Below are 27,153 nucleotides of genomic sequence, written 5' to 3' on the forward strand. Positions count from 1 at the left end.
CTATACACATGTATCAAATCACGTTTGTGATATTTAAAGTGATTTTTATGCAATATTTCATAATTTTATTTAAATATCTTTTTATAAGCATTTCCTCAATGGAGACGCATGGTCATTGGTACGACCGACTCGATTAAATGTATATTATTTGACTTATCTCATTTTTATTTAAATTTCACTCAATCTTATCATTTTTTTTCCTCCCTTTCCACACCCTCCAGTCCACCCACCCGCTGATACGGACGAGCCAGGTCAGCTTGAGCTCCAACCCGGACCTGGACTTTCGCTACTCGACCATCTTCACCCCGATCGGGCTGTACAAGGGCCAGCTGTACGCGATCAAGAAGGTGAAGAAGAAAAGCATCGACATTACGCGCGAGATGAAGAAGGAGCTGAAGCTGCTGCGCGACATGCGCCACGACAACCTGAACGCGTTCATCGGCGCCTGCACCGATCCGCCCAACATTTGCATCATCACCGATTACTGCAACCGTGGGAGTTTGAAGGTGGGTGCCGGGAGGGGGACACTGGCTTTAACTCATTCGCTTTACCTCAATGCTAACACTTCCCTCCCTCTCCGCAGGACGTGCTGGAAAACGAGGACGTCAAGCTGGACAACATGTTTACGGCCTCGATGGTGGCGGACATATTGCGCGGCATGATCTATCTGCACGATTCGCCGCTCCGCTTTCACGGGTCGCTCCGCACGTCCAACTGTCTGATCGATTCCCGGTGGGTGGTGAAGCTGAGCGACTTTGGGCTGTTTGCGTTCAAGCAGGGCTCGGAGGAGGTGCCGGACGAGAAGGAAAAGCTGGAGGAAAAGTGTCAAAGTAAGTGTTAGTAAGGTTGTAGTAGAAACTGAAACCAAACCGCAGTGAGATTCGTGTTGGAATTGTTCACCAACACAAGGAAGTTTATTTATAGGTTAGAATCATGTAAACAATGCTGCTATTTCAAGCACAAACGATCGCTTTATTACGTGATCAATTCACTTCATTTCATTCACACTTTCAAGTCGTTCAATTGGGGTTCGTTTTCCGCACAACTACTGCGCAACATACAGTCTAATTGCTTCTCTCTCGTTCCTCCGGCAGAACTGCTGTACCGTGCGCCCGAACTGCTACGCGCTGGCCCGACCGCCACCGTGCCGGGCACCCCGAAAGGTGACGTCTACTCGTTCGGCATCGTGCTGTACGAAATCTTCACCCGGCGCGGTCCGTTCGGGGAGATCGAATGCACGCCGATGGAGTGTCTCAAGCGCGTACTGAACCCCCTCGACCCGAACACCCCATTCCGACCCGCCATACAGCCGCTGGAAACGTCCTTCGACTGTGTGCGCGACTGCCTGAAGGAGTGCTGGGCCGAGCGGCCCGAAGATCGGCCCGACTTTAAGACGATCCGCAACCGACTGCGCGTCCTGCGCAAGGGCATGCGGCCCAACATCTTCGACAACATGATGGCGATGATGGAGAAGTACGCCAACAACCTGGAGCAGCTGGTGGACGAGCGGACGGACCAGCTGCAGGAGGAGAAGAAGAAGACGGAAGCGCTGCTGCTGGAGATGCTGCCCCGGCCGGTGGCGGAGCAGCTCAAGCGGGGCCACAAGGTGGAGGCGGAAAGCTACGATCTGGTGACGATCTACTTCAGCGACATCGTCGGCTTTACGTCGATGTCGGCCGAGAGCACGCCGCTGCAGGTGGTCGACTTTCTGAACGATCTGTACACGTGCTTCGACTCGATCATTGGCCACTACGACGTGTACAAGGTGGAGACGATCGGGGACGCGTACATGGTCGTGTCGGGGCTGCCGATCCGGAACGGGCTGATCCACGCGGCCGAGATAGCGTCCATGTCGCTGCAGCTGCTGGAAGCGGTGGCGGAGTTTAAGGTGCGCCACCGGCCAAACGATCGGCTGTATCTGCGCATTGGCATCCACTCGGGACCGGTGTGTGCGGGCGTGGTGGGGCTGAAGATGCCGCGGTACTGTCTGTTTGGCGACACGGTCAACACGGCGTCGCGCATGGAGTCGACGGGCCAGCCGCTCAAGATCCACTGCAGCTTGCAGACCAAAGAGATCCTGGACTCGCTCGGCGGGTACCAGTTCCAGGAGCGCGGGCTGGTGCCGATGAAGGGCAAGGGCGACCAGCGGACGTTCTGGCTCGTGGGCGAGGATCCGGATGCGCGGGCGAGGCGCACGAAGGAACGTACCGAGCGGCGTGGCTCGCGGGCGTTGAACAAGTATCTGGGGATGCTGAAGAGCGTCACCAATCTGCCGGGAGTGCGCAGCTCGCTCAAGAGCCGGTCGCTCGGGTTGCCGCGCGGCTCGCTGCCTCGCTCCTCTAGTCTGGAGTCACCGAAAAGACTGAGATTCGCCAGTGGAGCCATGCTCGAGCAACATCGGTACCATCGGTCAGTAAACCCGGTGGCCTTTGTCTCGCGTGGAACGCTCTAAAGCGTTTTCTTGCTCTCTCGTTTTAGGTACAGCGATGACGCGCTGATGGAAGTCATCTCGGACAGTAGCATCCGGCGGTCGGATTACAGCATTTCGGACGGCGCGGAAGACATCACTGCCTCCTGCCCGTGCATCGAGCACCTGGGGACGGACCCGCCGGCGGATCCCGCCTATCTGCTAACGAACGGTCCGACGGTAACGACACCGCTGCTCAACAACAGCATCGCCACCTAGTGGGCCATCTGTCCTTCCTTTTTTTCCTTACCGATATCTAGTCATACGCTCAATGTCATGTGTCTGTCTGTGCTTAACTGCGATACGCAAATGGTGATAACAAAAACAAACAAACAAACAAAACTAGAAACAGGAGAGAATGTCGAAAGCGCATAATACATAAAGAGAAAACCAGTGCAAATGGGGATTTGGAGAGGAAAGGCTAGTGTTGGACGATGGCTGAAGTGCTCCAGTGTTGAGTTGGGAAAGGTTGGAAGACGAGCCAAGCTAAACAGGAAAGCAAGCAAACAAGAAAACAGTATTGTTAAGCGGGAGTGCCGACAGTGCAACGCGCACACATCATCCTTATCAACATCACTGTTGTTCGTTTTGTAATGTGTCGTAATCTACTAGTTGTGAAATAAATAGAGAAAGTTCACAAAAGCATTCGCTGCGGTGTCGTGTTTTGTCTGTAAAACACTTTAAATACTGTTTTGGAACAGTTGTATCATCTGAAATCCAATAAATCCACGCTTTTATCGATGATGGACGAGCGAATTATCCTGAATTTGAAAATAATCTCTTTTGCGTTAATAGCGCTACCTATGAGCGAGTAGCGGTAGCTGCTCGATGCGTGGAGCTTGCACAAAAGATGATGCAGATTGCATACTTTCGATGAGGAAGGGCACAATGGAGATTTACAGTCCAAAGATAGGACAAATGACAAATTTATATAAAAATTGTGCTTTGCAAGTTGTTTGTTAATTGAATGTTGAAAATTTCGGATAAAAAGGACGAATCAACTTGCAGAAATACAGGAAAAAACATAATTTAAAGAATATATATGTATTTACGTATCAAACCTTTTATGAATCTTTTTTTCTTTCAAATCGATTGGTTGCAAAGAAAAACGATGTTATTTTAACGAATATTTTTTGTTTATTACTTCGTACTGAAGGTTATTTTTATATCACAGAAAAACAATATCACACCTTAACAATGCTATTCGTAGTTCAGCAAATTGTCCAACACTTCATTCTTCAATCAATGCAGAGCAAGTGCAACAAGCACATTTAAGCGGCAAAAACGTGACTGAATACGCAATCAATACATCAATACATAAATTCATCAACATTTCGTTCGAACATGATTTGTGAAGTAAATCTTGTCGCATAGCAGCACCAATCGGCCGAAATCGCATTCAGATGATGATTTTCTGCTTATACTGCCACTTGTTGCGTCGAAATTTCGACGCGTCTGAGTGTTTGACTCCACAATCATCCCCCAACTTCCCATCGAAACCCCTCAACCCGACCGATTTGAACAGAGATTTCAGAAGAGTTCCAACGGGAGTTGTGCGCTGCTTCCGCCATTGCCACCTTCCTCAATCCACCCCAAGAGGGGGAGATCGGCGATCTTCAGACGCCGTCCAGTGCCGTCCAGACGGTGGGAGAGTGAGTTACCATCATGCATTCCTGCCTGCCTGCCTGCCTGCTATCAGTGAGGCCAATCTTCTGCCATCAAACGCATAACGATCGAACTCGCGATCATTGCGCGATCCCCTACCTCCCTCAGACCCCTTACTTCCCTTACTCTTGATAAGGGCGATGAGAAGGAAGACTTCAGCCACAAAAGAGGAAGATCCAGCGTACGGTTGCTGCTGCTCGCGTTGATTGAATAATCGATGATGGGGATTTGTTTGTCTTACATTCCCAACCCTCCCCAATCCACCCCATTCCACTCCACAATCCGACCGCGTGATCGTACATATTTTGGCAAATCTCTCTCTTTCTCCCTTCTTTGCTGTTCTCCATCTCACTGATCTCATCTCAGCGCTGCTACTCACCTCACGCAGACTCACCGTTCTTTGCTCACATGGCACTCGATCGAACTGCTCACTCTCTCACTCACTCTTTCTCTCTCCCTTTCGTTTCTCGTTGGCTCTTGCTACACACACACACACGTACACAGCCTCACACTTTCTGACGTTTCGAGTCGTTCTTCTTCGCCCTCATCAGTCCCTTCCATGGGCCAATCGCTTCTTCTTTTCTTCTTGTGTACCGATATTAACGCAACAACAACTATTTCGACGAGCAACAACAACAGCCCCCGAGCACACTTACACGTCTCTGGCGCGCACGCTATCAACACAACAAATACACCACCAGCACCCTCTATCGTCTTCTCCTTCACTCACTGCGCAACGCAACGCCTGCTGCCTGCTGTTGTCGTCTGTTTCTCGTTTGCATGTGCTTTGTTGTCCCCTGCTGCTGCCCTGTTGTTGCCCTGTTTTTCGTGTTTCCCTTGCGTCCAGCCCTTCGTTCCACGCACACCCTTCGCAACTTGCTCCCGCTCTCTTCCCCTCTCTCTCGCTCGACAGTCTTTCGCAGTTCAACACAGCCTCTCACTCTCTCCTTCTTTCTCGGCACGGTGATGATGATGATGATGATGACGATGACGAGTTCTGATAATGTGCTTTGAACTCGACTTGTTCGATCCTCGAACCCGCCGTAGACGTTACTACACACAGAGCCACAACACAAACACACTCTCACTCTCTCTGCCTTTTCCTTCGCCCTGCCTTGCCCTTTCCACTGCCCTTTTTCTTCTCTTTCGATCATCTGCTCTTTCGCACGCTTTTTCACTTACCGCAGTGGCCGCGCGCGCGATCGAGAAGAATTACGTACACACACACACGCGCGCGCTATTCTCCCGCAATGGTACACACGCGGAACAACACGACACACACCATACCACCAGGCCCCGTACACCAGGAAGTCCACCACCACCAGCCGCCAGCCACCAGGCCAAGAAGGCAACCAAATTGCTCCAGTCTCCCAGCGCCGTTTCGTTCAATCAGGGCCCATTATTGCTATTTTCATTACCATTATCATGCTCCCACACAGTCACACGCCGTCACACACAGTCAACAGACTCCCTTTCCGTCCCTTCGTGCCGTTGAGTGAGCGATCGGGTTCGAATTTCCCTGTCCAAAGCCTCGCTCGACCGTTCGATCGGACGATGTAAATCGATTACACACTACACCTACACCACACTGCTGCACAAACGACGACAAACAACTGACTGACTGGTTGCTGCTGCGTTACTCCCAATCAATCACATTCACTAACGCACGACGACACTGTGTGGCACTGTGGGGCACGCACATCCATCTCCGGCCGAGACACGATTTCAACGAACAAACACGAACTGGCCCAACTTGCCGCGAGCCGCTGCACGCGCGATCACGCCGAGGGATCTCACGAGATGCCTCCGTGTCTCTGCCGTTGACCGCGCTCTGGCTGGTTGGCTGGCTGGCTGGCTGGCTGTCGTCATCTCATCGTGGAATGGGCCTGTGTGTGAGGCTGATTGTTTTGATTTCACGCAGCATCTAACGGGGAAAGGGACCAACACTCACACAGTTGGACGGCCGACACACGGACTGGAAGTTGATTTCAATCCGAGCGTGCCATGGTGTTTGGTGGAGGGCCCTTTGTAGTTCGTCAGCTCATCACATCACCGTTGGATACCATCGATGACGGTGTGTAGACGGCCTGCTCGTCGTCGTCGTCGTCGTGTGAGCGCCTACTGAGCACGCATTCGTATTCGCTGATAAGAGCGAGCTCGTTGCGAGAGCGTGAGAGACCGTGAGCGCCTTGCACAAAAATGCCGGTTTGATGCATTTCTTTCCTGATAACGGAAGCGACGACTGAGGAATGCGTGCGTGTACAGTGCTCGCGGGTACAGTGCCGTGCAGCAAATGCATGCAGCTGAAATAAAGCAACAAGTGTGCGGCACTGTATGGACGATAGGAGGCAAACCGAGAGATGCATTCTGGTGTTGTATGTATTCGATATTGTCCGCAAAATGGCTCTCGATCGCGCTCCAAATTCACGCAAAGCTCACCAATTCGTGCGTCATGATCTCGTCCCGCGAATATCATTGTGGGTCTGTTACCAAGCGCAGTGACAATGTGCGAATATCACATGGCCAAGGTTTGTGTTTTAAGCGTGCCTGTGACGCTATTTTCAAACAATTGAACGAGACTTTGGTGTCGTTCATCTGGGGAAGGTGTAAAAACTGGCCCGTCTTTCGCTAATAGGAGCTAATTGAGTGCTAATAGAGACGGAGGAGTAAATTTAGCACTCGGAAGATATGGGTGATTGCAATTGCTGGTTTTCTTTTTTCTCTTTAAATATTTCCGCTCGAATGATCAATAGCTTACTATGCAAATCGATCACTAAATAGCAAATGAAGAAATAGTTTCAGTTTGAAAATTCACGATGCACGCTTGGAAATATTTACGCACCATCATTGCTCAATGATATGGTTAACGCTTTATATAGCTTAATTTAATGTTTGTATTGTAATGCAATGAATGCATTAACATGATATAAATCTAGTTATTAGAAGAAAAGGAAATACAAAGTATTGCACAAAAAGGTTTGAAATCGTAGGCCAGTGGCGATTACAGCTTTTGGTGGCTAGAGATCATTGCGACCTTAAGTTTCACGTGTCAAGTAGGGATGCGACACCCCAAAATACCAGACGCCGCCGCCAGACGTGACCTGAATGAGAAGTTCAGTGTCAGCCAATCGGTACAAGCCGTTGAACTCATCGCGTTACATATTATGATGATTAGAACGATCGCAAAGCTCAAAACACAATCATCGTCTAATAGTGTAAGTTTGCCGCTAAGCAGATTCAATGTCAGATCTGGCAGGATCCTAATAATCAAACATAATGCTCGCGACTTCCAGCATATCAATGTCTAGGCAATTGCCAAACCCAGCACGTGGTTCTCTCGCTGATAGCACCTTTCGTCATCGTCCCATTCAATGTTCCTAATTGCACGACCGGCTTCAACTGTTTGGCCGACCACAGCCGAGTCGTTTTGTGGTTTTTTGTCTTTCTTTCCCTTCACTGCTTCCCCCACTCCCCACCTACAGACACTTTCGGTCAGCTGATAGTGGCTGGAATCGGAATTATTTCCTGGAATTCCTTGTCGTAAATTTATTTTAACACATTCCTTCCGACCATTAGGCCATAATAACCTGATGAACTTTGTTTGTTTTTGGCGATTGGCAGCGTAGCCAATATTTTTGGGACGGCGAAAAGAAAGAAGGAACTCAAATTGGCAACAAAAAAAACAATCACGCACCACCAACAAAAAGCCGACCTCAAATCATCCGACTATGAATCGTTTGCTGCACGAGCCAACAAATTCAGCGCTCGCAAAAATAAAGTCCTCTTATCAGCAACGAAGGACGCTCGAGCCGGACATGGAGCGTCGCAAAATTTCTGGACGACTTCTTCATTTTTTTGTGTGTATGTTGTACTGCCTTCTGCTTTGCGATAGTGAATTCCAGGAATTGAAAGATTGATTATTGTGAGGATGGTTTAAAATCAAAACAAAAAGCAGCACGGCTTCGACATGGCCTGGCCTGCTCGTGGACGAAATAGACACATTGCGCTTCTGCATGCGATTATTTATTATTAGCTTCATCGTCAATCGCTGGCCACGCTACTGGCGCTTTGGTGACGCTATCTGCAGTGCAAATGATCGCTTTTTTGCTTCCATTAGGTTACTGTAATTCCTGGAAAAAGGCAGTCCCTGATTGGGGCTTGCCATGCTTTTTGACAGACAAAACAAAACGGCTTGAATACATATTTTGAGCAAATTGACTCAATTTTTGAAGGGACCCGTTGGATGATAATTTCTTTGTAGATGCTTTTTGATTACAATATTTTTGTCGTGGCTCTATTTCAAACATAACAACATTTACAACGAGATGTTCTAGCGGAGATAAAATATCACGGAGGATAATCATCTTAACGTAAAGATACTGCTCGGCTCATTAATTCTTATCATTGAATAACTCTCCCGCTCTTAGTAAGGTTTCGCTCATCGGATTTTGTGGTCCCTTTCGACCTTGCGTTATCGTTCGTATTAAGCTCATTCGGTTATTTGTTTCCCACTCACGTCCACAATTCGTTCGAACGTGCAGGAATGTTTTACTCTGGAGAAAGAAAATCAATCGCTGGCTTGATATTTGCTTTCTTTATTCTTGATTGCAACATACCATTGGCGTGGGTATAGTTTCAAATATCATTTAACGAACACTCGTTAACTACTTGTAAGAAGCTTTAAACCAAAAATATAATTAACTCTTCTCTTACGACACCAACGTGTTTTCCGAGTGATAAATTTACTCCTCCATCTCTATTAGCACTCAATTAGCTCCTATTAGCGAAAGACGGGCCGGTTTTTACACCTTCCGCAGATGAACGACACCAAAGTCTCGTCCAATTGTTTGAAAATAGCGTCACAGCCACGCTTAAAACACAAACCTTGGCCATGTGATATTCGCACATTGTCACTGCGCTTGGTAACAGACCCACAATGATATACGCGGTACGAGATCATGACGCACGAATTGGTGAGCTTTGCGTGAATTTCGAGCGCAATCGAGAGACATTTCGCGGACAATATCGAATACATACAACAACAGAATGCATCTCTCGGTTTGCCTCCAATCGTCCGTACAGTGCCGCACACTTGTTGCTTCATTTCAGCTGCATGCATTTGCTGCACGGCACTGTACCCGCGAGCACTGTACAAGCACGCATTCCTCAGTCGTCACTTCCGTTATCAGGAACGAAATGCATCAAACCGGCATTTTTGTGCAAGGCGCTCACGGTCTCTCACGCTCTCGCAACGAGCTCGCTCTTATCAGCGAATACGAATGCGTGCTCAGTAGGCGCTCATACGACGACGACGACGACGAGCAGGCCGTCTACACACCGTCATCGATGGTATCCAACGGTGATGTGATGAGCTGACGAACTACAAAGGGCCCTCCACCAAACACCATGGCACGCTCGGATTGAAATCAACTTCCAGTCCGTGTGTCGGCCGTCCAACTGTGTGAGTGTTGGTCCCTTTCCCCGTTAGATGCTGCGTGAAATCAAAACAATCAGCCTCACACACAGGCCCATTCCACGATGAGATGACGACAGCCAGCCAACCAGCCAGCCAGCCAGAGCGCGGTCAACGGCAGAGACACGGAGGCATCTCGTGAGATCCCTCGGCGTGATCGCGCGTGCAGCGGCTCGCGGCAAGTTGGGCCAGTTCGTGTTTGTTCGTTGAAATCGTGTGTCGGCCGGAGATGGTTGTGCGTGCCCCACAGTGCCACACAGTGTCGTCGTGCGTTAGTGAATGTGATTGATTGGGAGTAACGCAGCAGCAACCAGTCAGTCAGTTGTTTGTCGTCGTTTGTGCAGCAGTGTGGTGTAGGTGTAGTGTGTAATCGATTTACATCGTCCGATCGAACGGTCGAGCGAGGCTTTGGACAGGGAAATTCGAACCCGATCGCTCACTCAACGGCACGAAGGGACGGAAAGGGAGTCTGTTGACTGTGTGTGACGGCGTGTGACTGTGTGGGAGCATGATAATGGTAATGAAAATAGCAATAATGGGCCCTGATTGAACGAAACGGCGCTGGGAGACTGGAGCAATTTGGTTGCCTTCTTGGCCTGGTGGCTGGCGGCTGGTGGTGGTGGACTTGGTGTACGGGCCCTGGTGGTATGGTGTGTGTCGTGTTGTTCCGCGTGTGTACCATTGCGGGAGAATAGCGCGCGCGCGTGTGTGTGTGTGTACGTAATTCTTCTCGATCGCGCGCGCGGCCACTGCGGTAAGTGAAAAAGCGTGCGAAAGAGCAGATGATCGAAAGAGAAGAAAAAGGGCAGTGGAAAGGGCAGGGCAGGGCTGCGAAGCAAAAGGGAGAGAGAGAGTGAGAGTGTGTTTGTGTTGTGGCTCTGTGTGTAGCAACGTCTACGGCGGGTTCGAGGATCGAACAAGTCGAGTTCAAAGCACATTATCAGAACTCGTCATCGTCATCATCATCATCATCATCATCATCACCGTGCCGAGAAAGAAGGAGAGAGTGAGAGGCTGTGTTGAACTGCGAAAGACTGTCGAGCGAGAGAGTGAGAAAGAGAGCGGGAGCAAGTTGCGAAGGGTGTGCGTGAAACGAAGGGCTGGACGCAAGGGAAACACGAAAAACAGAGCAACAACAGGGCAGCAGCAGGGGACAACAAAGCACATGCAAACGAGAAACAGACGACAACAGCAGGCAGCAGGCGTTGCGTTGCGCAGTGAGTGAAGGAGAAGACGATAGAGGGTGCTGGTGGTGTATTTGTTGTGTTGATAGCGTGCGCGCCAGAGACGTGTAAGTGTGCTAGGGGGCTGTTGTTGTTGCTCGTCGAAATAGTTGTTGTTGCGTTAAAATCGGTACACAAGAAGAAAAGAAGAAGCGATTGGCCCATGGAAGGGACTGATGAGGGTGAAGAAGAACGACTCGAAACGTCAGAAAGTGTGAGGCTGTGTACGTGTGTGTGTGTGTAGCAAGAGCCAACGAGAAACGAAAGGGAGAAAGAGAGAGTGAGTGAGAGAGTGAACAGTTCGATCGAGTGCCATGTGAGCAAAGAACGGTGAGTCTGCGTGAGGTGAGTAGCAGCGCTGAGATGAGATCAGTGAGATGGAGAACAGCAAAGAAGGGAGAGAGAGAGAGAGAGATTTGCCAAAATATGTACGATCACGCGGTCGGAATGTGGAGTGGCATGGGCTGGTTTGGGGAGGGTTGGGAATGTAAGACAAACAAATCCCCATCATCGATTATTCAATCAACGCGAGCAGCAGCAACTGTACGCTGGATCTTCCTAGTCCTCTTGCTGTTGTGGCTGAAGTCTTCCTTCTCATCGCCCTTATCAAGAGTAAGGGAAGTAAGGGGTCTGAGGGAGGGTGAGGATCGCGCAATGTATGATCGCGAGTTCGATCGTTATGCGTTCGATGGCAGAAGATTGGCCTCACTGATAGCAGGCAGGCAGGCAGGCAGGCAGGCAGGCAGGAATGCATGATGGTAACTCACTCTCCCACCGTCTGGACGGCACTGGACGGCGTCAGAAGATCGTCGATCTTCCCCTCTTGGACTGGATTGAGGAAGGTGGCAATGGCGGAAGCAGCACGCAACTCCCGTTGGAGCTCTTCTGAAATCTCTGTTGAAATCGGTCGGGTTGAGGGGTTTCGATGGGAAGTTGGAGGAAGATTATGGAGTCGAACACTCAGACGAGTCGAAATTTGGACGCAACAAGTGGCAGAATAAGCAGAAAATCACCATCTGAATGTGATTTAGCTTTGCGTTGTCAGCTGCTTGCCTTCGATTATTCGCTTGCGCACTTCGTTCGGTGGAGGTTGAATGTTGCACATCGACCGGTTGGTGCTGCAACGTGACCAGTGCACGGAAGTGTGCTTATCAAAGTGGGTCCCTGCTTGTTAGTGGGATTGTTTGTGTTTGTTTTTGCTGTTCGGGAATTCATTTACGGCTTCGATTTGTTTATTGGTTCGCAGTAAAATTATTGCATTGATCGAAGAACCAGTAATTTCACAAACAGTGAAGAACCTTTGCTTTAATCAATTTTCACAAGAAAAAATCCACATAAACCAACCGTTCCTATCAAACAACTTAAACACACACTGTCCATTTCAAAGTAGCTTCAATCTCAATAGAAACGATTTCTACGAATTTATCAGCATGCTACCACCATACCATGCTTTTCAATATTTCATTCATCGCCCAAGGTCCCGCAGCACCTTTCGCCCCCTATTGAACCATCTTCAACTTCAAACACTCCCTTCAAACTTGCAGCACCGTTTCATAACAAAAAAAAAACCGGGAAAATATGTCCCATCCGACGCATCGGTCGCTATTGTGTGCGTGGCATCCTTCCTCCCATGGGGAAGACAATTTCCCAGCCATGATTGTTTCTCGGTATCGCCCTGACCTTGCCATCCTGCCATCCACGGGTGTGTTGGATTTTTGCGGTGGCCTTTCCTGGAAAGTAAATCTTCATGTTTTAAAGCGCAGCTGGACATTGGAAATCTTCCAATATTGGCGCATCGCGCTTCTGTGCTGTTTGCATTGTTCGTTAAAGCGATACGGTTGACCATTTTCCGAAGAAACCATGCATGATGGTGGTTATGTTTGCATGCTGCTCTGCATGTTCTATACTTAACAGCTGGGCTTAATTGTTCTCTCGCTGTCTCTTCTGCTTCCTCCAAGTTCCAGGAAAGCAGCGCGAGGGATGAAGCCAAACGGCAATGAATGAATGAAAATGCACTAGCCACCAATTGAGGGTAAATTGGTTTTTCCAAGAATTTGGATCCAGTGTCCAGTGTGCTCCTTCGTGGTATATGGAAATTGTGTTTATGTTTCCTGGAGCGTTATTAGCATTTATTGGAACGTACCGAAAAGGGCGTAACAGCGTGAAGCCCACTTCAACCCGGGAAAGGTCAATGACAAATTTGCAAATATATGAAAACTCTGCACAAATTTTAGAACATTGCTGTTGAGCCAAAAGTGAGCTTTCTTTGTCAATAATATCATTATTTAGGTGTCTCACAGTTTGGGTCATGTCCTCCATCGCATGATTGATCGTTTCCTGTGCTGTACGAAGTGCCGTTGTTCTTCCACGCTTCCCCCCTAGAAATCAACCTCACACATCCGCCCTCAAGCCTTTAAAGTCTCGTAGAAGGTGGCAGCAACACAAAACAAAAAAAAAAAAACAAACTTAATCCAACGAGGAAGCACACGAAACTAAAATCCAAAAGCGAAACGGGTTTCAGCCACGGGTCGTCGTAAGACTCATTTCCTCACGTCATTGCGCCCCGGATGAGTTTGCTCGATCGCGGTGCCTGCGCGACAGCGGCTGTGATCGTGCTGTGACGCAAATGTCGCCACTATGGCTAATGTGCCGATCGGTTCAAGAGCCCACCGCTTACGTCAACGCTGCTTTGAGGCTGCGTTGAAGGAGGGTGGGGCGATTCGGGTTGGTGGAATTAGCTTGGAACAAACGCACCGTGTGAATATGATGCCTTTAACAAGTGTTGTGCTGTCGTGATCGTGAAGGTTTGGGTTTTTTCTTAACGAAAACAGGTATTGAAAACGACGAGCGGTCTTTTAAACGTTCTCGTTAGGCGAAAAAGAGAGTCGGGAGAGATAAGGGGAAGGAAGATGATCCTACTCAGCAATCAGTAGGGAAAAACTTTGTAACTAATCATGTAGCTGCGGGACCTGTAGACTGCTGGCAGATTGTCAACTAACTCCAGTGTGTTTCATAAGGGCTTTGGTCCAGAAATAGTTTCCCTTTGAAGCTATACCACGCGCCGAAACACCCCTAGGGGAGGGCAAAAACGTCTCCTGTGAGTAGCCAGGGTAGTGAGTGTGTAATAAAAAGGTAAATAAAAAAACATAAAACTCTCCAGGCAGCACCAGACGATCTTCTTGCCCTGGTTGGATGGGCGATTGTAACCGAACAAAGTAACCGAGCAGCTTATCAGTGTGGCCGGCAGCAGTGTGTGACCTTGAGCGTGCAACACAGTGTGTGTGTGCTCATTTACCGCAAATAAAAGCGTTCGACATTGTCTTGCGCGTGTGGGGAGGCGAGCAAACGGGTGAAAAGGCGTTCAAATGCAGCCCCAGCCAAGTATCGGTACCCATCCGGTCAAACGATGACAGTTCCCGTTTTATGAAGCCAAACGATCGGCAAACGGATTTCATGTGTTGTACCAGCTCCTCACCAGCAGCAGCAGCAGTGTGGTGGCACAGGTGAGGGATAGTTTTGCAGCGGCAGTTGGCGCCTGCGAGAGCGTGATGAAATCACTCTGCCGGAAACAGGAGCCAGCTGGTGTTGGTCGGTGCCATTGTGTTTGCCAATTCGTAATTAACTTCACAGCTTTGCAAAGCAAAATGACACCTTAATGCTCGTATCACTTTCCGCACCTTTGCATCATTACGAGAGCAGAGAACTTGTTGCTACAATTACAATGTATCGAGTGGCCATTTGAAGCCATGTTCTTTGGAGTAATTTGTCGTACGTTACGTTCCAAGTTCTATTGAGTAATGTTGCAACAGTTTGCCTATACATTTCGTGATTTATTTCCGTGTTCAGAGCACTGTGTGTGAACGGTTACTGATAAGCTGTAGTATATTTTTAGTGTAATTACTGCGTAAACTGTACAACAGTAGTAAATTATTTGCAAGCACGTGTTATTGTAAATGGAGACGCATGGTTGTTTGTGTAAAAAAGGGTGTGTTGAGTTTTCTATTTTTAAGAATATTACTACGCTTTTGTGGTTAAACTTTTGATTGTCTTTAACACACTCATAGTTCTAGATAAGCTCAAACAAGCGACTGCTTGATGAGACACACGTTTAAATAAAGTGTGTAATGGTCACAAACGGCTTTGAAAATAATGCTAGAAATAATAAATGTTTCTTTTGTTAAGTAATGATATTTTATTTTGTTTATCTCTTAAACAAAACAAAACAGTAAAACAACAAAGTCATAAAACCACTTTCGCATCCCCACCAAGGCGTGTATACACATGGACGAATTTTGTGCACACCTAATGTTCTTCAAACCCCGACAAAAAGTGAAACACAGTATGCCTCGAGCTAACCGTTGGAAGAAGACAACAAAAAAAAACCCCTCATCGTTTGCTTTGATTTTCGCACATTGTACCGTGGCGTACTTCTTTGGCGCTTCTCTTCATAGCTTCTTTCTTTTCCCATTGCCCACTTTGTTTGCGCTGCCGGTGCTGCGCGAGTGCTTGTGTGTGTGTGAGAGTGTGTGTGATCTGCGCACCACCGTCTGCCGGTGCGGTTGGGAGGAAATTGAAAATTACTCGCGAATTATCTCGCATTTTGTTTATCCGCACGGCTAGACATACTGCCCTCCCTCCCCCTCGTGCATGCCATCCCCAGTGCGGGATTTGTATGTGTGTTTTTGGGGCATCGCCACCATCATTATCGCCGACCACCGACCCCAACTGGCACCACCACAGCCACCTTAAGCTCAGGTTCCGGTTGTCTGTTCGCTGTGTGCTGCTTTTTCCCCGTGCGCTATAAGGCAAACAGCATGCAAATGACGTGAACGCAAAACATCAAGGAAGGGGGGATCACGGTGGTGGTGGTGGTGGTGGATGATGCTGTGTGAAGGGAAGAAGCACACGGGGCTGTGAGAGTGAGCGTTTTGTTAATTGTTAGCTGTGGGGTATCTTTTCTTACGGGGGTTGTTTGATTTAGATGTTATTCCGTTGAACATTTAATTAAGCTTCGCTCAACAGGTGACGGTGTGTGTGTGTGATACGGCTCTTTTGTGGGTCTCTTGCCTGTTGGGATCTATTCTCTACTCGCGGGCATTGTTTGTACTCGGTTTGCTATTAAAAACAAGCTTCATAAATTCATAATAATTTCATTAAAAAAGTATGCAATTTTGCTCCACGTGTTAAAACGCCCAGTGGAAGAGCGATAAAAGAAGCATAAATGACCCCAACCAAAAGCGTCGTTTCCTTTGCTCATTTTGTGTACCGTTTTGACACAACCGCACGCTACCACGCGATGGCCATATGATTTTTCGAATGCGCAGCGAATCGCGAATTAGCGCCGCATCATGTGGATCAGCCTCCTGCCTGGCTGCGTTTGTCGTGGCTCACCGCGCAAGAGTGACGTCACTTGCAATGGCAGTGTTTTTGTTGTTGTTGCACGACCCCTGTCGCCTCTCCATGTGTTGGTGTCCGTCGCGGGAACAGTTGGACGGAACACGTATCACGATCCCATCGGCTCATCTGTACTTGCGTGCGTGTCGTTGGCGTAGTTTCTTCCTAACGCACACGCAGCGGGCGTAACGGGCACGTGAAGCTGGTCGTCGGTTTCTGCGGCTGGTTTGGCTGTTTGCCAATGTGTTTTTTTCTTCGCTTCGATCCTGCTTGACTGTTTGGGTCGTTTCTTTTTATCTGTCGTTGTCGGTGTTGTGTTGTACGGGGCCGGTTTTGCCTTTTTCGCGCTACCATTTCTTCCACGACGGTGTTTGCACGAAGTTCTGCGTCAAGTGTTGTTGGGTGCGGTGGTGGGCTGCGGTTTTTTGCTACACCGGTTCCGCGTCACATGCTTTTATTTGTTTCTCCATTTTGAGTTTGGCGATTTGTGCTGAGGGAAAAATGAGTTTGTGTGTGTGTGTGTGTGTGTTTGTTTGTAACCAAACGGTAGCGCACAATTTAAAGCGTTCTTTATCAACCGGTGGGGGGCTATTTTTAGTACCAAAAGCCCGTAGGTTCAGTGCGTCAGACAGAGAGAGAGAGAGAGCGAGTGTGGTGTGGTCAAAGTATTTTGCGTCCGACAGTAAGTGTTGTAATTTTTGAACCACAAAACGCGATTGTCTGTGCCAACAATACGGGGGCAGTACGGGGCGTTACTTGCAGATAATTCCACGCCAAGGGCAGTCCCCGGCAATGGTAATGAGCCACTGATTAGTGGGCTTTTTCGGGGTGGTTTTTTGTGGGTCTTTGTTCAGATAATTGCTGTTGGAAGGTTAGGTATGCAGTTTTTTATCAGTTTTTTTTTTGTAAATAGAATTGAGAGTGTTTAGTAATGCTTTACCCCTGTCTATCGTTGACATCAATTTATCGTTCAATTATGTCTACTGACTGCTGGCATAATCTTTTTACTGCCTTTTCACCATATAGTCTTTATCAAAAACAATTGTCTTTAAATTAAATTCCCAACCTCAGATTATCTTTAGCTCGACGGGAGCGGAATCAAAAGGACCGCCCGTAGAGGCATGCCGATACGGAATGGAATCTTCTCTGGCATCTGACACATTTGCAAGGCAAGCAGAAAGCTCAAAACAACCATCACGATAAATCATACCCCTGCTATCACAGTTGGAAGAGGCCGATGCCAACCACAGAAAAACAGGCCGATAAAATTTTCCATGCAAATTGCCCACGAATCGAATCAACGAAAGTCATCCGAAAAGCCGTCTTCCTGCCGAGACGCTTGCCACTGTGACGTGTACCGTGTGTACCACTGCTTACCATTTCCAAACGCAAATCGGAAGCATGATTGGGACGATGGTCGCTGTTGCTACGGGTATTGAACGCACGAAGCCCACCGCCGTCGTCGTCGTACATCAAACCTTCATTCTAAATTAAATCGAGTAGAGAATGGTGTGCTTGGGACCATTTAAGCCGGATAAATTTACCATTTAAGCTACGAAATGGTACTACAGCTTTAAGTGTACGGAAGCTGTACGATGCCTCCTTTGCTTTACTCCATTACAACAAGCACTGATTGCACGGTCCTGCCCCGGTCCATTCGTTGTTCCTTTCGCACGACGTACGAGGGCCGACCTGTTGTCGATTCTCACCAACTCACTAGCGCAGGTGGAAGCATGCGGAGGCGAGATGCACACATTAATTTTCTCGGAAAAAGGATTCTACTAGACGCAAGGCTCAATTGCAAAGCGAAATTTGCTGTGGGAGGGTTCAATTGGAAAATGGGGAAAATAAAACGCTTTCACTCCGTGGGAGGTTTTGCTGTGTGTATACGAAACATGGGACCGTTTATAGTTTACTCAATTCTAGTAATGAGGGTTATAATGGATGAAAATACTGTGTGGGCAGTATGTATGCTTAGGGGGGTGTTGCAAAGGACAGTCTATTGGGAGTCTGTCATAAAGAGCTCCATCCACTTTGTTCTTCTCAAATGGATGTTTCTTTCTTATAAGAAAAGCTATTAAACCCCTTGGTGCGTCATATCAAAGCTTACACGCTCAACGAAAGCGCAACGATCGCGATCATCCCGCTACCGCGTGCCGAAGTACCGATTGTACCGATTCCCGGCTGGAGCCACTGCTCTCTCGCTCTCCCTAACACACCCATACACTCTCACGCAATATTCTTTCCTTCCTTACGACAGTGTGTGTACGTGTGTGTACTGGAACTGGGCGATAAGCCAATCGGTTGAACATTCGAGAGACACGTTTTTATGGGCGGCTCGCACAGACCTCTTAACGCGAAGGGGCGCTGGAACGAGTTCCAGAGGCGCGCGGGCGCGCGTTAACCACATTCTAAACAAGCTATTTATATGTTTGTTCTACGTGTGCGTACGTGTGTGTGTCTGTGTTTTTTTACTCTGCGCCGATCTATTTTTAGACCCACCGTAAGCTTTTACCGAACCCGTTCCCTTCCTCCTTGTTGTTTGTCCATCTGTGCGCGCCGAGACGGATTTGTTGGAGTGCTTTTTATGACCACAGGCCGTCACACTCCCTAGGAAGATAAGGGAACACCAAGCCCAAGTCCAGCCCCAAAACTCTTGTCCTCTTGAGTTTAGACGTATGTTTGCAGAGATGACATGGGTTGGTTTTTTGCTATGTTTTTCTCTCTCTCTCTCTTTCTTCTTCCTTCAAACCATGTGTGCGTGTCTTTTGCGAAATTGAATTAATCGTTTGTTGCTGACAGTCAGATAATGGCTGCCCACATAACTTTCAATGTCTCTCGTGGCAGACAGCAAAAAGCAGGGACTGGAGTTTGTAATTATTTATTGATGGGGCGATAGTGTGTCAGTGATTATGTCTTAGTAACTGGTGGACATGGGTGGCGTGTGGAGAGTTTAAATTACTCGATTTATTTAAACTGTATTGATGCACTGCCTGCTAGGTACACCTTTTATTATCAATCAATGGGATTTATTATACTTCATTGACCGTTTTATTCTTCTTGCTGTTCATAAACAGAACAAAAAGGGAAGCTTTTTATTAGAAAATGAAAAAAAAAACCTCTCACCGACAGATTGTTATCGCCGCTTGTTTTGCCCTCGAATCGCAAGCAGCCCGAAAATGATCTAAATTGTCTCGCGGCAAAAGGGATACCGAATCGATAATGAGGAGAACAAAAGAAAGGGGAGGAAATCAACATCCTTTGGCATAAAAAATTGATTGAAATTTTTAAAGCTTTTGCCTTTCCGTCTCGCTGTTCTTGTTTTGGGTGGACTTAATCAAAAATTCAATATTCAAATGAGCTCCAGAACATGATTCACTGTGTAATATAAGATGACAATCAGCCATCGAGCTGTAATTTCATCCGTTTACACTCACCGTTCGCTCCCACAGCATTCGAAGCGGACTGCTAATGCTGTGCTCATTGCCAAACAAACTTTTGTGTGTTAATAATTGTTTTCTACCAACTGTTTCCGTGCCGTTCCGTTGCACCGGAAACTTCGTTGCACCAACACCCCACCGCCGAACCATGGGCATGTGCATGTTGTTGTTTGTTCGCAACAACTTTGTGCGAGAGAACTTTATCCGGTTCCTGCGGTGGGTGGTTAGTGGTAGTGTTGCTTAAAATGGTCGAGTTTGTCGTGAAACCTAGTTTCTGTAACTAATTCTATTGGCATTTGTTAAGGTATTTGTATCTATTTTCAATCCTGGTGCGATGAAGACATCGCCTAATTGGTTGTCTTTACGACGATGTTAGGACGTTTACTGAAAAGGGCTAAAATGGCTTCAACTTAATAAACTGCCCCTTTGATACTGAAATAATTATTGTTACATTATGATGCTTTCCAATGACGTCACGTTGCTTGTTTGCATCCTTTGACACTGGAAGACTTGTTGGAATGCTGACATCCCAGGAGCCTAAATGACAGGAGCATAAATTCTGCACAAATCTTCATACAATAACACAAAAAAAAAACGCCACAACTTCGTTCTCACGTACCAAGAGACGCTTAGGCAATATTCTTGGCTAACTGGTTTTGCGCGCTTTTTGCAAAATGGAATCAAGAATGGCAAACTAAATAAAAAAAAACAAACATCCACAATCTAAGACCGTAAAGAGGAGGTATGGCGAGGCTCCCCCCTGAAACCAGCTCCCCACTGAAGTCCGGACGGGGACCGATGGTTTCGTATCATTTTATGAACTGTTGTTTTATTTTTATCACCGATGGTGAAGCGTGTTGCCGGTCCCGGTTTCCCGGAACCGGTTCGAAAAAGGGGAAAAAACGAGCGAAGGGTTGGGAAGAGAGAGAGAGAAAGAGTGGCTATATGGGCTGGGAAGGCGGGAACAACATTCTGCGGTCGCTTGCCTCGCTTGCGGATATTAAAATTTGAATAATCCGTTTCCAGAGCGGGCGGGCATTACGAGGAACCCGGAAAGCCAAGAGGGAATGTAGCGGGTGCGGACGCACAACTCTAAAAATGATAAAATCAACTTGACCGTTTTGGAGTTATATTTGGTTATGCCGATTTGGCGTCGACTGTGGTCGGTACAAAACTGCACAAAACCAAGCAGTGCTATTTCATTTCAATGCTGTCGACCGATCGACGATTGTGAGGAGTGCTCGTTTGTTTTTAAAATACCTTTGCGAGTGGGATGGGGGAAGAATTTTATGATTCGTGATTTCCTTCAACAAAGAGAGAGAGAGAGAAAAAAGTGTCTGTGTGACAATGACACAAATAGCAACACGGCTTTGGGGCGGAAATGAGATTATTCTCTCGATGCAAATGTTCTTCTCGCTGTGCCCCGGCGACGCAAAATTGGCGACGCGTGCTTTGAATTCGGCACTTTGGGTTTCGTGGCGCAGGGGCCTTTTCTGATGAAATGTAAATTTATGTATCGATTCCCGATAGTTTAACAACCATTTCGTGAGCACACGTGTGTGTGTGTGTTTTTGGTTGTTTTGTTGCCTTTACCGGTGCAATACGGCCTTAAACCTGGCGATCGGACACGCAAATTTAACGACCACCGGCTAAAATAGCTATAATTAGGCGCTCCATTCACAGTGCCGTGCCATTCAAATGGTGAAATAGAGCCATCTACGTACGCCATTCGGGCTGGATTGTGTGCGTTTTTTTTTGTGAATGAATATGTAAAATAGTTTGCCATTGCGGGTGAAGCATTCAACGCCATTGAGGAGACACCGATGGCCTAGAAACAAAAACAAATCTCCAGAAAAAAATACAACCACCTCACAAACCGGTTATCGGTTTAAGAAATGGTGTCAATTAACGAAAATATCCCACCTTATCTTATTCGTTTACAGAAATAGCTTAGCGTTGAAGCGTCGTTTTTACGGATGGGCGTGCAGGTTCAGCAAAGTAATAGTGTCGTTTTGAATGCGGCTCTGCTTGATAAATGATCGTTGGTGAACTTGATGGGGAGTGTTAAGCAAAGTGTTTGGTGGTGTACGGGTGGTCTTTGGGGGAGATTTTGTAAAACAAAGCTAGGGCATCAACGATGACATTAATTCCAACGCATCTGGGAATTGAAACATTTAACAGATTTGTAACTAAATGATTTGTTATGAGGGATGATGAAACAGCGACGGAATGGAATGTTGGAGTGTTTTACTGGAATATGCTGAAGAGTAATTCTATTTTGCCTTTTATGTGTTCTAACTATTTTTAATAGAGTAATTGAAAGTCATTTTCATGACATATTAGAGCCTAGCGAGACTAATGTTCGATGACAAGAGCTTACGGGAGATTTTGACATGGTTCAATGTCTCTATGTAAGCTCCTGTGCTGAGTGAACGTTTGATGCACCTTCAGTTGAAACAGATACACAATAGTCTTGATAGATACTTTCATTGGAACACTTTTTCACTTTGAATATGATATCTGAGGTCTTCATCCCTGATGGAGGGATGGTCTTGTCTTGCATCAAGTTGAATAACCCCTTATTCCTAGTGAAGGTTAGGCAGCAACAGATTTGTTCCAGGATTTTACAAGTAAATGATGTCTACAGATCTCATCAGACAAATATCAATTATATCCTGGATTACTGGAAGACAGTAGTAGAAGTGTTTGATTGAGAAGTAAGTCAGGGTTTTACTTGGATTTTAGGAGAAATCAATCTCCCAGATTTGTTCCAGGATGTTATAAGGGAATAATGTCTACAGAACTCATCAGACAAATATCAATTCCTGGATATTGGATACAGGCAGTAATAGAAGCATTTGATTGGGAAATAATCCAGGGTTCTGCTTGGGTTTTAGTAGATATCAATCTCTCAGATTTGTTCCAGGATGTTATAAGTGAATAATGTCTACAGATCTCATTAGACAAACATCAATTCCTGGATATTGGATTAGGGCAGTAGTAGAAGCGTTTGATTGGGAAGTAAGCCAGAGTTCTGCTTGGGTTTTAGGAGACATTCCTAGGTCTGTGTTATCTCTAGCTTAAACTAGCCAATGGTTTTTGCTCACAAGGCTCTAATGTTCCTCCAAAAACGCATTCAAGCTCAACCTGCAGAGTCGTAAAACATTCTCCATAGCATAAGCTCTCTTAATCGCGCAAATTAACATCGTCTCATTCGACTAATTCAAGGTCAGAATCTTGAGAGAGAGAAAGAGAGAGAAAACGAAAGAAACAACTTGCCATTTTACACGCAGTTTGTAAAAGCCCCTCCGAAGAACTGTTTCCCGTTGATAAGAGCATCCCATTTTTAGCATGAAATTTTTGCGCACCCGATTATAAATTACTCCTCCCCACCAAGCCTATCCTTTCCTTGTTGAAGCTCACGAAAAAAAGGTGGCGAGTAGGCAGGGAAGACACCAAATTGAGCAAACAATAAACACTTAAAACACTCTTCCCTCTTCCCTCTACCAATTGCCCTATAACGCCGGCCTCGTGTGTGTTGCAGGGTCGGTCAGTTCGCCCGGCAATAGTTTGGGCTTGGCTTGAACAAGATCGTCGTTCTCTCGTCCCACCATATCTGTTGTGTGTGAGTGTTGTTTTTACTCATCTTTTCCATCTTTCTGGTTTATTTTTAGCTCAACACCCCACCACACCATGCCGCCCTTCCTGGGTACGGATCGCTGAAGTAGACGGCCCTTCCGACCCAAACACTCCCCCCCAAAAATGCCCCCGCTCGTAACGAGAGAGAAAGTGTGCGTGCGGGTTAACGCTCACTCGGAGCGCCGGGATCTGAGCCTTCTTCTCCGGTTCGTGTGAGTGTGTGTGTGTGTGTGTGTGTGGGCACACGCAATTGCCCAAGATGAGTTCGACGACGGCCCAAAGACCCTAAGAAGCGGATGCGAGACGCCACCCAATAGGCCACCACGTCTGTCCCCGCCTCAGAACGGGAGAACCCAACGGGCAGCAGCTTAATTTCGCTCTCGCAGCCATCGCTTTCTATTGCAGCAAAGAAAAACATGCTCTCTCAAGCAAGTGCTCTCGATGATCTTCCCTTGCTTCATCCCCCAAAGCGTGAGAGAGAGCGCACACTTCTCAACCCCCGAGAGAGTGAGAGCGAAATTGCGTGCGCGTTCCCTGGGTAGTAGTGGCGTGCGTTCTCTTGCACCACCGCCAGAAACGACGCATCTCCCGTGGGAAACGGATCGTTCGATCATTCAGTGTGTGCTGGCGAGGCGCGCGCCCGCTCGTATGTGTGTTTGCCCTGTAGATTTTTGTTGTTGTGGCGGGCCTGAGCCGGGTGTGTTACGAGTGTGTGTCTCTCACTCGCCGGCCTGTGTGTCTGTGTGTGTGTGGGTATGTTTCCGTGGAGAGTTGGCGTGAAGCAAACAACGGGTCGCGGAGCGGAAATATCGTGACGTTATCGGTTCAGTTCTTAGCGCGAGTATGTTCTCTGAGTGAGTGTGTCACACTTCATGTGGCTGATCGTGTGGACTACAAAAGGCCCCCCCTTCCCGGCCCCGATTAAGTGGACGATCTTTACAAGCGTTAGGCAAAATATTGTGTGTGAAACTGCTCCCTTGCGGAAAGGGAAAAGCGTGCACAGAGAAATGGAATTTTGCATGTTTGCTTAATCGTCACCATACCATCTTAGATCGGCTATCTTAATCTTGTGTGCAGCAGATTAATCAACGCAAACCCTTCCCCGAACGCAACGCAAACTTATCATCCCTCTTTGTCTCTCTCACTCTCTCTTTCTCTCTTGCGCTACGTGTCTTTTGCAGCAAGAACGGAAGAACGGCTGAGTTTCTTCTGGGTTTACTCTTGTCTGCTTCCACTCTACCCCTTCTAGAACCGCCCCTTCCCCCCTTTCCACCCCACCCTCTATGGATCAGTCTCGATTCGGTCCCAGTCCATCTCTTCGCATTTGTTTCTCACGATCACGTCTTGGCCCGTGTCCGTCCGTCTTGCGGTTCTATTGTTCTCTTTTGCTCATCTTTTCCTTATCCTCTCCCCGCTCAGCAGCAGCAAAGTTACGTCAGTGAAATTAGTGTGTGTGTGTGTGTGTGTGTGTGTGAGTGTTTGTGAGTGATTGTGAGTGTGAAGTGTAGGCCTTTTTGGAGTGAATATTCAAGCTAGCACCCCGATTGCCAAACTCAGCCACAACGGCAACGGAAGTTGATGCTGCGTGCCGTAACGATTTGCGTATGCGATCATACGCTCCCGTTTTGCGTGTGTGTGATTTGTGTTTGATGGTGGTTGGTGATTGTGAGTAACACACACACAGATACATGTGAAAAAAGTGCATAGAAAACAAGGCCCAGAAGGTTGACAAAAATCGCAAAAAAGTGTTTGCTGTGAAAAAGAAGTGAAGCTGTGTTGTGAAAGCTCCATGTGTGTGCAAGTGTAAAATTTTGTAAGTGGCTATAGGTGTATGAAAAATGAAATGCTAATCATCCCGTGTACGTCCTATGTGTGTGGCATTTATTCTCCGCTGCTTTGCCGTGAGTTCATTGAGTTTTGTGTAGGAGAGTGTGCGAAAAAAGAGTAATTTTCGGCATGCAAAGTGGTTTCTGCACATGAGAAGTGTCCCAAAAAAAGAAAGAAAAGAAGCAAGGTGAAGGAAGTAGCAAACAGCAGGGAAGAAAATAATAGGTCAGCAAATTAGCAAAAAGTGCCACGTATTATCACCAGCATCGGCGTTGAACCCAGGTTCGGGTCCAGTGTATCAACGATCAGCGCAAATTGTTCGCTTCCTTCGTTTTAAAAGGAACGACTGTTTGGTTTTGCTAATTGGGAACAAGCTCCCTCCCCCCCCATAGAAGTGGAGATGAGCTAGTTCCAGCGAGGGGAAGATAGTTCACTGATCGCAACCAAACGGGAGGCGAAAATTTGGAAAACAAAAGTGCAATACCATTCCACAGGTCTATCACTGAGAACAGAACAGAAGTCTGCAGAGAGAGAGAAAGAGCAAAATAAATCTCACTCCCCTCCCGTCACGATCACGATCGTGCTGCAGAGTGGCGTGAACAACCTCCTCCCTCCCCTACCCATCTCCGTGCAACCGGCGCCGGCATCTTTCACACCCCACAGGACGACGATTTCACGTTCAAGGCGAAGCGCGCGAAACTATTCTCAGTTCGGCCTTCGAACACATGGTAAGTTTCGGGGTGTTGTCGTTGTGTGTTTAAGATTAGCTCCAATCGGGACGAGGGGGGGGGGACTGAAAATCTAATAAAAAGACGAGCAGTGGCCGGTTGAAAGGGATGAGGGGTTGTGTCGTTAAGGCACACAAATACACACACACGCACACAGAACAGTTGCAGGGCATTACGGGTGTCTATTTTTAATCCATGTGCTGCAAAACATGTGGAGCGAGCTGCTGCAAGATCGCTCAGTGTGTGTGATTGTAACAGAAGAACGGGGGAAGCGGACGTTGCAGAAGGAAGCAGTGGTGTCTGTTTATATTTTTACTGCACCAGAAAACTGTTTGTGTGGCGAGCGTTTGTACCGAGGCGGCAGGCGGCAACAAGCGGTTAGCTGCAGCCCCCTGCCAGGTTGGGGCTCGTGCATGTTTATTTGTGGTTTGCAGTGTACGTATTTACCACCATTCATTGCGATTAGACCAACGGACCAACGGAGAGCAAAAGCAAGAAGAGTTGAAGTAAAAAAACATAGATTTGCACTGGCCGCTTTGCGCCGCAACGATTCGATTATAGCCCGCTTCGCTTTCGGGAAGGGTTGGGGGTTGTCCGTTTACGATGCGAAATATTTTGGCAACTCGAGCTCGAGGGGTGTCGGGATAAAGATGGGTTCGAGCGGGGACCAGGGCAGTTGAAATGGAGCTGTGTTTTTGTTTCTGTTTGAAAAATAAATCAATTTCTCATTTCACTTTCAATTCAAATGCAAGCAATTCACGACCAACGCTGAGATTATTGTTGATTGCGATGATTAATTTTAAAAATAAATAAACCAGAAGCTGATGGCCGATCGATGATGATGATGATGATGATGTTGTTGTGCATAACAAGGATTGGTTTTGATAAATAGAACAACTGAGCGCCATTCCATTAATATTCTTTGAACAAATAAAATGGCTCTAAAAAGGATGAAAGTTTTAATGCTAACAATGCCATACTTTTGTTGTGTAATTTCCTGTGAAAAGACTCTATCATTAGAGGAGATTTCTAGGAATTGTCATAAACGCAACAAGTTTTTAAAAGCTGCTGTATGTATGTGAGATGAATATTTTCACCTCCGGTAGTTTAAAATGTTCAACCAAGCATAAACTTTGCCCTTTTTAAAAGGAACAATATGTTCGGTCAATGGCCAGTACCGTTTAGGCAAAGTGTTTTTCTAGCTTTTAGAAAATAAGTGTATCAGTAGGTGACCTTTCGAAAGCGCTTTCCTTATTTGTTTACAATCCTTTTTTTTCCTCACCCAGGCGGGTAACGA

General features: G+C 47.1%; 2 protein-coding genes across 20 annotated transcripts in view; both read left to right on the forward strand.

Moving 5' to 3' along the window:
* The window catches only part of LOC1280524 (guanylate cyclase 32E), a 37,571-nt gene extending 34,459 nt beyond the window's left edge, over positions 1–3,112 (forward strand). For all 4 annotated transcript variants that reach the window (XM_061662488.1, XM_061662491.1, XM_061662489.1 and 1 more), the window contains 4 exons: positions 222–506; positions 584–830; positions 1,095–2,409; positions 2,479–3,112. In XM_061662488.1, coding sequence (XP_061518472.1) covers positions 222–506; positions 584–830; positions 1,095–2,409; positions 2,479–2,686 — 2,055 coding nt within the window. In that variant the 3' untranslated portion in view covers positions 2,687–3,112. The remainder of the gene's footprint in view (positions 1–221; positions 507–583; positions 831–1,094; positions 2,410–2,478) is intronic.
* Positions 3,113–9,485: 6,373 nt separating this feature from the next.
* The window catches only part of LOC1280523 (receptor-type guanylate cyclase Gyc76C), a 55,354-nt gene continuing 37,686 nt past the window's right edge, over positions 9,486–27,153 (forward strand). The window contains exons 1-3 of one of the 16 annotated variants that reach the window (XM_061657376.1): positions 9,486–11,173; positions 23,337–24,155; positions 24,721–25,856. The gene's annotated coding sequence lies outside the window, so the exon portion shown is untranslated. The remainder of the gene's footprint in view (positions 11,174–23,336; positions 24,156–24,720; positions 25,857–27,153) is intronic. The other 15 variants (XM_061657382.1, XM_061657372.1, XM_061657384.1 and 12 more) reach the window with 15 other exon arrangements.

This window comes from Anopheles gambiae, chromosome 3, assembly GCF_943734735.2.
Source record: "Anopheles gambiae chromosome 3, idAnoGambNW_F1_1, whole genome shotgun sequence".
NCBI lineage: Eukaryota > Metazoa > Arthropoda > Insecta > Diptera > Culicidae > Anopheles > Anopheles gambiae.